The following is a 15,821-nucleotide window of genomic DNA, read 5'->3' on the forward strand; positions in this document are numbered from 1 at the left end:
CTGTCTTTCTGTAAACAAGCATTGGTAATACCAATAGGTCTGGCTTTAAAGGAATGTTGTATGGTAATGTGAAGCTTTACAAGTAAATAGCATATGTATTTGTGTGGAAGCAAAGAATTGTAGAAGAATATTGATGTAGGTTAAAAGGTCAGGTCTCGGTTGCACTGTCAAGCCAGACCAAAAAACCAATGTAAGTTAACGACTGGACTGCTCTCATCTGGTGACCTGACCTTGTCAGAGCCGGTCGCTCCACCCGCCGCGTGGCTCCTCCTGAGTGCGCCGGTTCCCCCTGCTGCTGACGCCTGTTCGCTGCTGCCCCCTTGGCTTAGGTGCCCCTTGGTTGTGTTTCTCTGCTTTTGTGCCATTTTCGTGTTTACTGTTTGACTGTTGTGCCCCTGTATTAGCCCGATTTTTTTTTTTTTTTTTTTTTTTTTTTTTTTTTTTGTGCCTCTCTGCTGCCTGTTTCCCGCTGTTTTTCCCCGCTCCCTGCCGCTGCTCCCCCGCGGCCCATCCCCCCTTCTTTGTTCTGTACCCTTGACCCCTCCTATTCGCCACCCCGCTCCCAGCTGCTCTTCCCTCCCACTCTCCATTTATGGCAGAGTCCACACGTACGTGCAGCTGTCGCGCCGTTTGCGTGCCAAAGGCAAGCCCGTCTACGCCCGTCCGCGCCTGGACCGCGCCCAGTGCCATGAAGCCAGGATCTCGACGATCCCAACTCACCTGACGAACCTACAACGCCGCCACCCTCCACGCACTCAACACCGGCCGGAACCCAGCCTGCTACCTGGCCACCCCGAAACGCACCTACGGACCCTTCTCCTGCCAAGAGTGCATAATCACCTGCACCCGTCCCGGACCAACACCCGCCAAGCCTACCACCAGCAAGAATTACCTCAAGTGCATCCTGCTCAACACCCGATCCGTCCACAGGCATGCAGTTGAACTCTGGAACCTCCTAGACACAGCAGCACCGGACGTCGCCTTCCTCACGGAAACCTGGATGAACGCCTCCTCGGCCCCCGACATCGCCATCCCGGACAGCTACAAGATCACCCGGAAGGACCGCACCAACGAAACGGGAGGAGGCATTGCCATCGTCCACAGAAACACCATCCGCATCACGACAAACTCGGAAGACACCCTCACAGCCGCCAAACACCTGCACTTCCAGATTCACACCGACCCCAGGACTACCCTCAGAGGCACCCTAATCTACAGACCCCCAGGACCACGCACTCAATTCAGCGAAGCCATCGCAGACTTCGTAAGCCCGCACGCCCTCACCTCCCCAGACTGCATCCTCCTAGGAGACCTCAACTTCCACCTGGAGAACAACAAAGACATCAACACTACCACCCTGCTGGACAACCTCGCCAACCTCGGACTCAAGCAGCTAGTGAACACCCCAACCCACTACGCCGGCCACACGCTTGACCCAGTCTTCTCCTCCAGCAAGCACTTCTCCTTCAGCCACTCCACTGGACAGACCACAGCTGCGTCCACTTCTCCTTCAAGAAAACCACGACCCACCACCACCCGCAGCCGGCCCCCCGCAGAAGCTGGAGCAAGATCACTGCCGATCAGCTCACCACCTCCTTCAGCCAGAACCCTCCCGTCATCACGCCGGACCCAAATGAAGCAGCCCGCAACCTCGCCCAATGGGTCACCGTCTGCGCCGACGAACTCGCACCACTGAAGAGACCACCCAGCATACCCCACAGCAAAAAAGCCTAGTGGTTCGCGGACGACCTCCTAAACTCAAAGAAAACCTGCCGCTCCCTGGAGAAAACCTGGCGCCAGGACCAGACAACAGAGAACATGACAGCCCTCAAGAACGCCACCCGCAAGTACCACCAACTGATCCATACCACCAAGAGATCTACTTACAACCAGCGCCTGGACAACAACACCCACAACAGCAAGAAACTCTTCAGCATCGTCAAAGAGCTCTCCAACCCCAGCGCCTGCAACAACGACATCACACCCTCGCAAGACCTCTGCGACCCCCTCGCCTCGTTCTTACACCGCAAGATCGCCGACATACACAACAGCTTCAGCACACAGACCAACCACCCTACCACCGAACCAGTGCACCCAATCGCCACCCTCTGCACCTGGAACCCGGTCAGCACCGAAGACACCACCCGCACCATGAGCACCATCCACTCCGGCTCTCCCACACCACATCTTTAACAAAGCCGACTCCTTCATCGCACCCCAACTCCGCGACGTCATCAACAGCTCCTTCGCAGCAGCCACCTTCCCAGAGAGCTGGAAGCATGCCAAACTCAGCGCCCTCCTGAAAAAACCCACCACGGACCTCCAGGAACGTTCGACCCATCTCGCTCCTTCCGTTTCTGGCCAAAGTCATCGAGAAGACCGTCAACAAACAACTCTCTGCTTTCCTCGAGACAAACGGATCCCTCGACCCGTCACAGTCCGGTTTCCGAGCTAACCACAGCACCGAGACCGCCCTCATCACAGCTACCGACAACATCAGGTCTATGCTCGACAACGGGGAAACCACTGCACTCATCCTCCTGGACCTATCAGCAGCCTTCGACACAGTATGCCCCCGCACTCTGATACAGCGCCTCAGCAACACCGGCATTCAAGGCCCGGCCTTAGAATGGATCATCTAGTTCCTCACCGGTAGAACCCAGAGAGTCTGATAGAGGGCGCAGGTCACCCGACTCTGAGTTTTACCAGTTTTCACGCACTTGGGCCCATGACGTGATTATGACTATTTTTGTGAGTCGGGCGAGTTTACACACCACTATCAGTACATTGTATGTGTCTTCTTTAACACTATTACCATGGTACCTGACTTACCACAGGCACTTATTCTTCCTGTCGGATCAGGAGCTATTAGAGGACAGGAGATAAGATAATCCTAAAAATACTCTATACATTTAACAACACTATGATACATTTATAATGATCAAAGACACCTGAAGGGTTTTAAGGATTTTATATAGTAATTAAATTTCAAAGTGACAAGAGAATAAGGCTGATGCAAATCAGAATGTCAATAATCAAGATTACAACAATGATATAGCTATGAATGAGGGCAAGCACCATTGGGTGCGAGTGGGACTCTATTGGGTAAGGGTAACCGGGAACATGCTATTCAGTTTTAGGCTTATACTAGGGTAGGTAAGTTCAAAACACATTAGTCAGTGGAATGCTAAAGTCCTACAATGGATTCAAATCCTAATCTTAGTCTATCTGTTAAACTAAACTTAGATCCCAAACATCAATCAAATTAATCACACTATTTAAGTAATACAGTTTCAAAATGCCCCACAGGAAGGGGAAAAATGAAACACAACTAATAAACAGTTTGTATATATGATGTTGGAGATGACCGAGAGAATATCATGGGCATAGAGGCTTTATTAAAAGAGGAGGAAGGAGGATATAAAGACGAACACCCACAGGTTATATTTACCTAGGACAGGAATGAGGACTAACCCTGGCCACGGGTCAGCTTCGGGAAAAGACTAGGACAAGGATCCTCAAGGATTAGGATGCCAGTAGGTGAGCAGGTATAACTCACGGACAATCAGGACAGGATACCCCTCAGGACTGGGCTCACCAAAGGGCACGACCAACACCTGCAGCTTCGGGTGCAACGCCTGCGCTACCCCCTCACTGCACGGAATCCGCCAGTAACCCCGATTGGGTTCTCGAATCTCCCAGCAAAGTGCTCCGCCAGCACTTAAGACTATTTCCACCCTTTGGAGTTTGTGGAAAATTCGGACAGAGGGCTCCGCAGCTCTCTGTATCAATTACCTATAGAGTTCGTAGGGTCGGTGACAGGTCAGCTACTCAGACAAGTCGGACAATTCTTCTAGCTAAAACTAGGCTGGTTATACCCTTTTCGGGTCCCTAGACCACCCACAAATGTTGCAAGTGACAGGGTCCCCAACTTATGATTGGTCAGGAGAGGTGGTTAGGTCATTGTCACCACCTAAAATTCTGGGTTCCCATGTTTAATATTCATATTTCGCACCCACCCCTTACATTCCAGTTCCCAGGGTATGAGAAAGGTGTAAAACAATAGGGCACACATGAGAAAATACATTTGTAGTAATTTTAGGTACAGCCGAAATCTTCTCTCGGTGCACGAAAGTTGTTCCCAGGTGCATCTCAGCTTCAGAAGCCAGCTGGCTTGGTGTTGCTTCTGCGCAGTTTGAAATCTCCCTCATCACATGACGGGGTTGTAATGGGTTTCCAAGATGGAGCGGCTCCCCACTCCCAGGCCCACAGATACGCGATACATGAAAAGTAAGCGAAAACAAATTAGAAACACAGAAGTAATGAATACACTGTACACCATGATAAGCTACACTTCATCCCTTATTTTATAATAACTATAGCGGTTAGGAGTTATGCAGAAATAGATAGAAGTGCAAAGCGGCATGGGCAAGCAGAGAGCGTGTTTAAAGACAAGCGGCCATTTTAGCCACAATGCGCATGAGCGAAAACATCCCTCCAAAACTGCGAGTGCGTCATCACATGGGTATGACCGATGCATGCGCAGACTTGATTTCTGCGAAGCAGCCATTCTGTAGTATGCAAGCGTTGTTAGTATCAATAGACACATAGGCAAGCGTCTCTGAGACACCCGCGTGTGCTGAAAAAGGGCGATATTAATGACAAACAGGATTGGTTAATACTATTACAAGTTAACGAGGTTCATGAATGTGAGCAAGTCGCTTTACGTGCGAATCCTTGCTCCATCAAGTCCGCCTCCCCCGGTTCCGTTCCGCGGCTACCGAAGTCATCTGCGGCGTCCCACAAGGCTCCTCGCTCAGCCCCACCCTCTTCAACATCTACATGTGCCCCCTCGCGGCCATCGCACGCAAGCACAACCTCAACATCATCTCCTACGCCAACGACACACAGCTGATTCTCTCCCTCACCAACGACCCCGCCACCGCCAGAACCAGCCTCCAGGAAGGAATGAAGGACGTCGCGGAATGGATGAAGCTCAGCAGGCTGAAGCTGAACTCAGACAAGATGGAAGTCCTCATCCTGGGTCCCTCCCCTTCGGCCTGGAACGACTCCTGGTGGCCACCTGCCGTGGGCACCGCCCCCAAACCCACAGACCACGCACGCAACCTGGGCTTCATCCTGGACTCCTCCCTCATGATGACCAAGCAAGTCAACGCCGTCTCCTCGTCCTGTTTCAACACCCTGCGCATGCTCCGAAAAATCTTCCGATGGATCCCCACCGCAACCAGGTAGACGGTCACCCAGGCCCTCGTCACCAGCCGCCTAGACTATGGAAACACCCTCTACGCCGGAACCACAGCCAAACTCCAGAAAAGACGACAGCGCTTTCAGAACGCCTTGGCTAGACTCATCCTGGACGACATCCGCCACAGCCACATCTCTGCCCATCTGAGGAACCTACACTGGCTCCCCGTCAACAAGAGAATCACATTCCGACTCCTCATCCACGCACACAAGGCTCTCCACGACGAGGGCCCCGTGTACCTCAACAAACGCCTCTCATTCTACACGCCAACCCGCCAGCCTCGCCCTTGCCACCATTGCACGCATCCGCAAAGCCACCTCTGGAGGAAGATCCTTTTCCTACCTGGCAGCCAAGACATGGAACTCCCTCCCCACCCACCTCCGGCTGACACAGGACCACCTCGCCTTCAGGAAGCAACTCAAGACCTGGCTGTTCGAGCAGTAGCGACCCCCCCCCCCCCCAGCGCCTTGAGGCCCTAACGGGTGAGTAGCGCGCTCCACAAATTCCTTGATTGATTGATCTGTACTGCTGTTAGAAAAAGACAAACATCATTAGTTTTCTAAGACACTTTCATAGCATTACAGTGTCCTGTGTCTGCCCCTGAAACACCTGGATAAGTAAAGAAAATGATCACAGCTTGTGGAGGGCTAGCACTCTTTTGTGGAAGCACACAACTTCTGCCCAATCCGAACATGTACTCCTTATAAAAATATGGATGTATAAAAAACTTTCTAAATGTAACCAATCATGCACAGATTATAATTGATTATTTATTGCAGTTATTATGGGTTTGAATATTCTAAAACCCTAATAAAATTTTGTTTATAAAATAACGAAACATGTGCTCGTGGCTCCCAACATGTGGGTAGAGCCAAAGCTCCTCCCTAGTGGTACTCGCATAATTATGCTGACCAGCCAGACCATAATGATCGGCATTGTCAGTACTTGGAAAATTATTATTTTTTAATAGTCCACTTTGGTAATAATCTAACCTTTGCCTGATGGAGCAAGCTTCAATAGTTTTCTAGTTGTCCATTTCTATTAATTACTTTTCACAAGTCCTGAGTCTCATTTAGTGTCCTCTTTTACAGTGAATAATGCAGATTTTTTTCTCTGATTATTCCATATTTAGGCAGCTGCATTGGTAGAAGAAGAAACCAGACGATATCGCCCAACTAAGAACTACCTGAGTTACTTACCAACACCAGACTACACTGCATTTGAAGTAACAATATTGCATTTTTTTAAATATCCAATGGCTTGAATCTGATCTACAAAAATTTGTGATATAAGTGTTTGTTAAAATGGTCTGTTTTTCTGGTATATTAAGAAGGAATAGACAACCCAGAAACTGTTAATGTGCATTTTCTGTTTTGCAGTGTTTAGCTTCGCTAGCTACATGCTGTATTTTTTGTGTCATGTTGATGTTTGTCTTACCATGGATGGAGTGAACAGATATTTTAGCTTGTTTCTTGAAAGTTTATTTATAAAGATGTGTATGTGCGGCAGCTAAGCAATGAGTTGGAATAAGGGATACTGACTCTGTATGGACATAACATCCCTTTATCCTATTATGTATAGTCTAAGACCAGTTCTTGGGTGTTTGAAAACACTTTGTCATGCCTCAAATGGACTGCGCTACGAAACCCGCACTAAAGTGTGATAGCACTAAATTAGCTCTGCATTAATTTGCCAAGGTGTAAGTCAGTCACTGGTTTTCAAACAAAAGAATTGTATGTCTCAATTTTCTTTAAACTGTTTTCATATTTTATTCCAGATGTAGTCAAAATGTTCAGCTACAACCAACACGTTTTGTCCCTTTTTACAAACTGTCTCATTTTATTATTTACTCCAACCTTTTAATTTTGGATAGACTAACTCTCCTGTTCCAAACCAAAAGGTGGTCGTTTTCTGGAAAAACGTTTCTGGCTCTGAAATACCAGTTTTCTTTTTAAGTATATGTAAGTTTGGTCCCATTACATCAGCTCTCTTTCTTCACGTACTCCAGTGCGCAGCAGCTTCAAATGGACAGACTCTGCCTTGTATTCCTGTGTAATACAATTGCATGCAACGGGGATCTTGTTAATGCCAGTGATGATCATTATTCCAGGTGTGGACTTAATGCAAACAGTGTCCACAATGACAACCACCATGCCAGAGCTACCAGTGTGCCAGTGTTAGGCAGTATAATGCTAGGAATTTCCACAGAGATTGACCATTATTATGCTCAGTATGCAATGGAACCTTTGATTAGGCTAAGAAAGCCACAAATTGCCACAGTGTCTATTATGCCAGAATAGGAAAACATGAATGCCCTTGGAAAGTTTCAGTTGGACAGCAATATGTCAGGCGTGGTCACCATTCTTCTTGGAATGGGCTCAATGTGAGTGAACTTCTCAGCACTTGGCAAGGCACAGGTGAAGCAATTGTGTTTTTAATTATAACCCCCACTACTTGTCATATTTAAGTATTGAGTGCACATTTACATTTATGAACATGTGCTTCTTACGTTTATTTGTGATTGCACATATATAGCATATAACATTTGCTGTATAATTGTTTGATAGTGCATCATTTATTATTATGTATTCAAATGGTTTGTATCATGTGACCACATTCAGTGATGGCACAGAGCGATTAATATGTTAATTGTTGCATTTTACATCAGTTTGCAAGTGCCATACCCTTTGCAAAATTATCAGAAAAGTGTTTTTAAACTTGGTACAGGCAATTATTAGGCAGAGCTGAATCTTTGACTTCCTATGGTACTTATGGGACTTTCTTCATGAAAGTTGTAGCTGTAAACAACCTTGGGAAGACCATAGGCTTCTTGGATCCAACCTGGCCTTATTGGCTTATCCGGGAACGCAAAATGCTGGGAGAACAACCTTCGGAAAGTACAAAACAACAGGCCTCTTCTTCGGCAAAGGAATATATGAAAATAACGTACTGTGCTGATAATAGGATCAAAAGATTAAAGAGTCCTGCAACCTGACTGCTAGCGAAAACATCATCACACCCTCGCAGGAGCTGTGCTACAACCTCGCCCTCTTCTTCCATGACAAGACGGTAACCATATACAGAAACTTTAAGCCACACCTACGGAGTTCCTCGACCGATACACCACCACTGTAACCTACACGAACTACACAATGACCACCTGGAACATCCTCTTCACCACCTCCAACATGAAATCCATCCACTCCAGAGCTTCCACAGACCCATGACTGCATCACATCTTCAACCTCTGAAACCGAAGTATCTGCCATGAACTCACCACCCTACTTAACACCTCTATCCAACCCTCAACATTTCCTGACACCTGTAACCATGCCGAAGTCAAACCACTACTCCACCCTCTGCCGAACCCAGCAAACTCAAACTGCCGATCAATGAACTCATGACACACCTAGAGCAGAACCAGTTACTTGTCGCCATCCAATCTGGCTTCTGTAGCAATCACACCAGCAAAACCACCCTGATCGCAGCCTCCGACGACATCTGAACCCTCCTCGACCGAGGAGAAACAGCAACTTTTATCCTCTTTTACCACTCTGCAGCCTTAGACACTGCATCCCACCACACTGATCGAAAGACTCCACCACATCGCATTCCTAGGGGGAAGCGCTCGGATGGATCACCTCCCTCCTCACTGGAAGAACCCAGAGGATCCACCTTGCACCTTTTAACTATGAACCCAGGGAGAGCTTTGTGGTGTACCCAGGGCTCATCCCTCAGCCCCATGCTCTTCAACGCACATATGACCCCGCTGGCCAGCATCGTCAGATCCCACAGTCTCAGCATAATTTCCTACACAGACGACACCCAACTCATCCTCTCACTCACCGACGACCCCACCACCACCAGCGATGACTTCCACAGATGCATGACAAACGTCGCAGACTGGGTGAAGAACAACTGCTTGCAGCTGCACACCAACACAACAGAAGTACTGAACTTTGGGAACGGCAGCAACACATGGAACAACTCCTGGTGGCCTTCAGACCTAGGACCCAATCCCACTCCCTCCAACCACGCCAGAAGCCTTTGAATCCTCATTGACAACAAGCTCCCCATGAAATCGCAAATCGACCCAACATTCGTCGCCTGCTCCCTCACTCAGCACATGCTACATAAGATTTTCAAGTGGCTATCCCTACAAACAAGATGCACTGTGATACAAGCCCTCATTACCAGCCGAATGGACTATGGCAATGCCCTCTACCTAGGGAATCGCCGCACACCTTCTACAGAGACTTCAGAGCATTCAGAAAGCTGCAGCCCGACTCGTCCTCGGCCTTCCCAGACGAACCCACATCACACCCCACCCCTGGAAACTCCACTGACGTTCCGTACAGAAGAGATGCCAATTCAAACTTCTGACCCATGCACAAGAAACTCTACAAAACCAAGGATCCACCTACATTAACCACTGCCTGAACTTCAACCAACCATCACTAAGACATCTCTACCTCCTTTTCACTTGGCTTTACTCCCTGTATATGACAAAGCAGAAGTGGAGGATGCTCCTTCTCCCACATCTTAGCAAAGAACTGAAACAGCCTCCCCCACGCACCTCCGGACCATCACCTCACTTCCGTAATTCTGAATGGCCCTCAAGACCTGGTTTTCCAAATAAGCCTCCGGTGCTCTGTATGCGCCTGGATACCCTATTGGGTGAATAGCAGTGCTTTATAAATCCTGATAGATTGCTTGATTGAAAAGATGTATTTTGGTGCTGATAAGACCTTGACTCCTCCTCCAAGCTAGGTGGCATGCCTACTGATTGGGTTCACACTTAAGCAACAAACTGGCTTCTAAACCGTCTAATCCTGAGAATATTTTTGCAAATGGTTTTGTATGTATGTATCTTAAACTGGTCCTTGAGAATATTAAAATTGTTTGTGGAGTTGCTCCATTTTTACTCTTTTTAAGGCCCCTTATAAAAATGTAAAACAGAATGGCTGGGGTCAAAGTTCAGCGGTGCAATTTTCCTGATCGCAGTTTATGGTCGACCTGCTTCTGCCACAATTTGAATGCCACATGAGGAAATCACATTCCTCAAGGACCTTTCTAGCTGCTTCCCTCTCCACCCACTATCCCTGTGGTGTGATCAGTCTGTTGTAATGGTGGTGCAGGGTAAACCTATTTTCCAGGAACCAACAGTCTGCTGTGAGACCTCCTTATTCAAGGAGCACACCTGGAAAGATTTCCTAAGCCCCCCCCCCCCAAGGGAATCTTATCACATTCTCATCAGAGAAAAGTGAAATGGACAGGTGGCTCTCACCGTTCTGTATGAACTAAGACTCCTCTAGCTCCAGAGTGTTTTTTGAGTTGGACAGCCATGCCAGAAAAACTGTTAGCTGCAGGGGCCTGTAGATGCATGGACCCTCACCTGCGTCCCTAAAAATAGATACACACTGCTGTTGGTGTTTTATATAATAAATGATTTATTATGCACAGTTGGCACTTAAACCTTGTATATCAGAAAAAATGACATTATTGTTCCACTCTCGGTAGTCCTGGAATACACTGAACAGAAAAACTCAAAGCAGTTTTCATCACACATCTCTACATTTTGTATTACACTATTAGTCAGAAGCCTACCTAATATCTATGTAGATTTGATTCTCACTCTCATGGCTATTGTATTGGATGAGTGATTTAGTATTTTTTCCTAACAAAATGGTGCCATTCCACTCCCTTTTCCCCGCGTACCTTAGAAATATTTGGGCCTGCAGTTGCCTAATGGTGTTCCTGCATCTCCCCTCAACAATATGTGTCTCGTGGATGGCCCCTTTCAACTCTCTGATCCCCTTCTTCCTAATAACTATCTATTGAGACGGTAGCTGGAGTTTTTCTGTAACTCTATTATATCTACGACACAATATTTCAGTCGAAGTCATATGGGAAAGGAAACAAAATGTTTGCAATCTTGCTTCCTTCCATATTTATCTGTGCAAGACCGAATGACCTTACAATGTTACCATAGGTAGCGCTCTGGAGAGCAGTGGAAATTTCTTGTTAGCTGTATTTATGTTTGTTAGTGTAGCTAATACCAGCCTGCTTCTAAAATATTGCTAGCTGTTAACATTTTTGCCATTCAATTAGGCCTGACTGGTATGTAACATGCTTACCAGGGAAACTCCTGCCATTTAAATACCTCAAAGCTTCGTGGTTAGGATCAAGTTGTGTTGGGAATAATCATAAAACAGCATTAGTAAATCCAAGCACACGTTATTTTCACAGTATCGTACAATTGTATGTGAGGATAAACTTCTCCGAAGTGTATTTACTCCTCAGTAACGCTAGCCATTAATACAGCATTACATAACTGGTTAAATCAAAGAAATGTAATTTATGCGTCCAGACTTTCAATAGTACCCCTGTTCGTACACTTTAAATTTTAGTTTTTCATTTATTTTCCAAAGTAACACATTAGCTGTGTGTTGTTTCTCTAAAAGGTGTGTGAAAAAGTTTGTTGTTACTCTCCCCCAATTGATTTATGTTCAAGCACTCTCGTTTTGATTTCCCCTCCTTTTTATATCCACATAGCTTAAATTGCAAGGACCAGACAGGATGTATTGTACATTCTGGCTGTTACAATTCATAAAAAAATCTGCCTGAGTGCTCAGATTCCCACACAACTGCGAGGCCTCTGACATGAGTGCTGAGGTGCTTTGTGAATCAGGCCTTTATTTTTCCAAGTGGTTGTGCTGGTAGCTGGCCTTTTCAAGAAACATTTAAAAATTGAGCCTCATTTTGGTGCTACCAAAGCATCTGCTATACCTAGGTCGATGTAGGAAAATATCTTTATATAGCATTCAAATCCAAACACAAAAAAGCAACATATCTGCGAGGCATATGGCTTTTAGTCACACATGGGAGTGTAATGTAGTGGATAAAAAATGTGACTATATTCAGGGTATCGCATGAACTTCTCTTGTGGGCTTGACAACATCCCCCTGATTTTGATTTGCTTGTTTCCCGTGCTTCTAAAAATCCTTGCTTGCTAGTGGCCAGTCCTACCTCTTTGTCCCTCCTTTTTGCTTTTCAGTTCCTCCCACGCAGCAGGGACTAAGTACTGTTCCTTTACACTTCGGTGGTTATGCACGCGTGCAGCCGCCATTTGGCTTTCCTCTCGCTTGCTCTCCCAAGCACCTCGCTATGTCCCTCCCCCACCACAGAGCGCGTCCCTGTGATCGCGATCACTTTCTCTTTCACGGCCGCGCGGCCAATGCTTGTCTCCTTTCTCATGTTCTCCCTCGTCATTCCTCTATCCTTCACATTTTCCAAAACGCTGACAATTAAAGATGCCACCTCAGAGTATGGCGAGCCAGACTTAATTTCGCCCTTAACGCTATGCCAGGAAAGGACAGTTCTGGCAGGCAGAAATTACACAACAACTCTGCTCGGTGGTGTATGAGGATCTCCAGCTAAAGAAAAGCAAGGCAAAGGGCAGAAGGGCCTTCTAGCATGCCCACCTCTAGCCATCACCACCAATGTCTAAACCAGAGGTCTTCAAACTTTTTGATGCCGAGACCCCCTTGTAAAACCTTTTTAGGCTTAAGGACCCCCTTCCAACAAAAGTTTCTAGAAAATCGTATTCCTCATCCACAACTATCGACGACCATAAATGCGCCTGTTAGACCTCATCACATCCATTTATCCATCATTCATCCACCCACACTTTCACACATCCATCCATTCATCTTTCATTCATCCACCCTTTCATCCTTCCTTCCATCCTTCATCCTTCCACCCTTTCATCCATACATCCATCCACCCTTCCATCCATCCATCCATCATTCATCCACCCACCTTTTCACACATCCATCCATCATTCATCCATACAACCTTTTATCCATCCTTCATCCATTCATCCATTCACCTTTTCATCCATCCACCTTTTCATCCATCCACCTTTTCATCCATCCACCTTTTCATCCATCCACCTTTTCATCCATCCACCTTTTCATCCATCCACCTTTTCATCCTTCCATCCACCCTTTCATCCTTCCTTCCATCCATACATCCATCCTTCATCCATCCACCCTTACATCCATACTTCCTCCACCCACCCTTTCATCTATCCATTCACCCATCATTCATCCACCCACCTTTTCACACATCCATCCATCATGATCCACGCAACCTTTTATCCATCCATCCTTCATCCATCCACCCTTTCATCCACCCACCTTTTCTGTGCCTCTCCTATGGGGGGGAGTGGGGGTTGGGGGGGGGGGGGGGGTCAGTATCTCTCTGCGTCTTCTTCCTTCTTCTTCCTCTCTCCTGGGAGGGCATCTCTGTGCCTCCCTGCTGGGGGCGGGGGGTGGACAGGCTGTAACAACATCTCACCTGAAGAACCGACTCTCAGGCACATTTCTGCGCACAGGCACCAGGTATGAGGGTTTGTGCTTTGTGCTTTACAGGCAGGACCCACAGCTGCAGGCGCGCAACGTCCATGGAACTCAAAGGGCTACAGCCTCATACCCCACCCACCCTCCCCTGCCCCGCAGCTCTCCCCCCCTCGTGTATGTGAGCCGGGCTGAAACACCTTCAGGTACACACACAAAGTCGCACCCGAGGTACTAAGACCTTTTACTTGTTAATGAGGCTTTTTTGTTTTCACACCTCGTGTGAATTAGGCCTCCGCCGTGCGCACCCTAAATCAGCTCGAAGCCACTAAGGCAAGCTGACAATCTACGACCCCCTTCCCAGGACTCCAAGACCCCCCTGGGGGTCGCGCCCCACAGATTGAAGACCCCTGGTCTAAACACATCATGTGCTGCCTACCACAGGCAGGTGCACTAGGATTGCATGAGATGCCGCAGAGCACCAATTCTAAATTACCTTCCATATTACGAGTCCCTCCTACACCCAGATGACTACCAGCCGTGGGATTGGCCATCATTCATCCCGGAAGTATGAAATTAGGCCAAATGTCGTTCTTTAAAAGATCAATACGAACCACGAACATTAGTGCTGTAATCTCAGACGGTACATGTAAGTAGTCGAAAAGTTGTCTCTTTAGTTAGTTTATGCTTGGCGTTGTCACAACTCTGTAACTGTTTCCAAATCTGCAGCATCCTGGGCCTTCCCTGAGCTATGTGACCAATTTTGTGGAACAAGACAGTTGACTTATATTCTGAATCATGACCAGCTAGATACTGCCTTTATACATGACCATAATTCTGCCTTTTTTGCCCCCAGCGCTTGGCAGGATTTGTGAGCATCCGCAGGGCTGTTTGAACAGAATTAATTAATTCCAATGTCTGTTTCAGGACAGAGCATTACAAGTGCCTTATATGAATATTGACAACCCCCCAACCAGTGCTAGCCTTATACCATTTTTAATCTCCGCTCGCCGTATTGAGGTACGAGACCTCATTGATTGTTACCACAAATCATTTTTCGTCTTTAATTTATTGAATCGTACATTTTCAAATGCCTGTCGTAAGTCTTTACATCCCACAATCCTGACCAGAAGTCGCGCTACTTGGCACGTCCTCATTTTTCTCCATTGCTTATGGACACAATAATTTTCTTACTCGCTGTACTGCAGACAGTGTCTCCTGTCCTAACATGATCTACTTTCTGTTGGTGTTTAATGTTTCCGTTCTCTATAAAAAGACAAGACAACACTGTATTCCATATGGCAATTAGGTATATATGTCAATGAGCCAGTCAATAAAAAGTTTTGGGTATATATGTCAATGAGCCAGTCAATAAAAAATATTGCAGTCTGGTTCTGTCATGCTGACTGGGCAATTGCACCCACTTGCCAGTCCCTAAACCTTCCCTTTTCTTCATATCAGTCACCCCTATGGTAGGCCCAAGGGCAGGGTGCAATGTAAGTATAAGGTAGGACAAGCCCTGGTGTGTGTGGCATGTCCTAATAGTAAATTACAGCCATTTTCGTTTTTCACTATTACAAGGCTACCTGTTCTCCATAGGCCAGAATGTGCTGTTAGAATTATTACATTTTATAATCCTAACTGACTCGGAGGACATGGTAGAAATTCGAGTTTAGTATGCCTGAACTCAGAATGATAAAATACATCTTTTAGGGAAGTTGGTTTTAACATTCTGTGTTTGCAAATACCACTTATAGAAAGTTGGTATTTTCTTGCCTAACCTTTCAAACCTCTATGCTAGGTTATGTATTCCTTTGTCTGGTTTTGTGAGTGACAGGGCTGGGGGATTCCAAGAGACCGGATGAGTCACCGCAGTGGTGAGTAGAGAGATCTGCATCTAGATGGGAGGGAGGAGTTGCACCTGAATTTTGAATAGGGCTGTGCCTGCCTTCCACAATGCTGGCTTCACCTCCTTTGAGAGCGGCTCATGTCTCTGCCCTGCACACTGAAAGAAGAGAAGGAGTCCTGTCAACAAAGTGCCCCAGGACTGTACTTGCCTTCCTCAATGCTGGCTCCACCTCCTGTGGGGCATCTGATGTTTCTGCCCTGCACTGTGAAAGGAAAGGAGAAGTCTGGTAAACGGAGTGCTTCAGAACTGGTTTGGACTGGGCACAGGCCCTTCTCCGCTCAGAGAA

At 47.0% G+C, this 15,821-nt stretch overlaps 1 protein-coding gene across 1 annotated transcript in view; it reads left to right on the forward strand.

The window, feature by feature from the left end:
• The window catches only part of BCAS2 (BCAS2 pre-mRNA processing factor), a 90,243-nt gene that overhangs the window by 12,195 nt on the left and 62,227 nt on the right, over positions 1-15,821 (forward strand). The window contains exon 2 of the mRNA XM_086923289.1: positions 6,399-6,491. Within this exon, the coding sequence (XP_086779415.1) occupies positions 6,399-6,491 (93 nt within the window). The remainder of the gene's footprint in view (positions 1-6,398; positions 6,492-15,821) is intronic.

The sequence above is a fragment of the Lissotriton vulgaris genome, chromosome 5 (genome assembly GCF_964263255.1).
Source record: "Lissotriton vulgaris chromosome 5, aLisVul1.2, whole genome shotgun sequence".
Lineage (NCBI taxonomy): Eukaryota > Metazoa > Chordata > Amphibia > Caudata > Salamandridae > Lissotriton > Lissotriton vulgaris.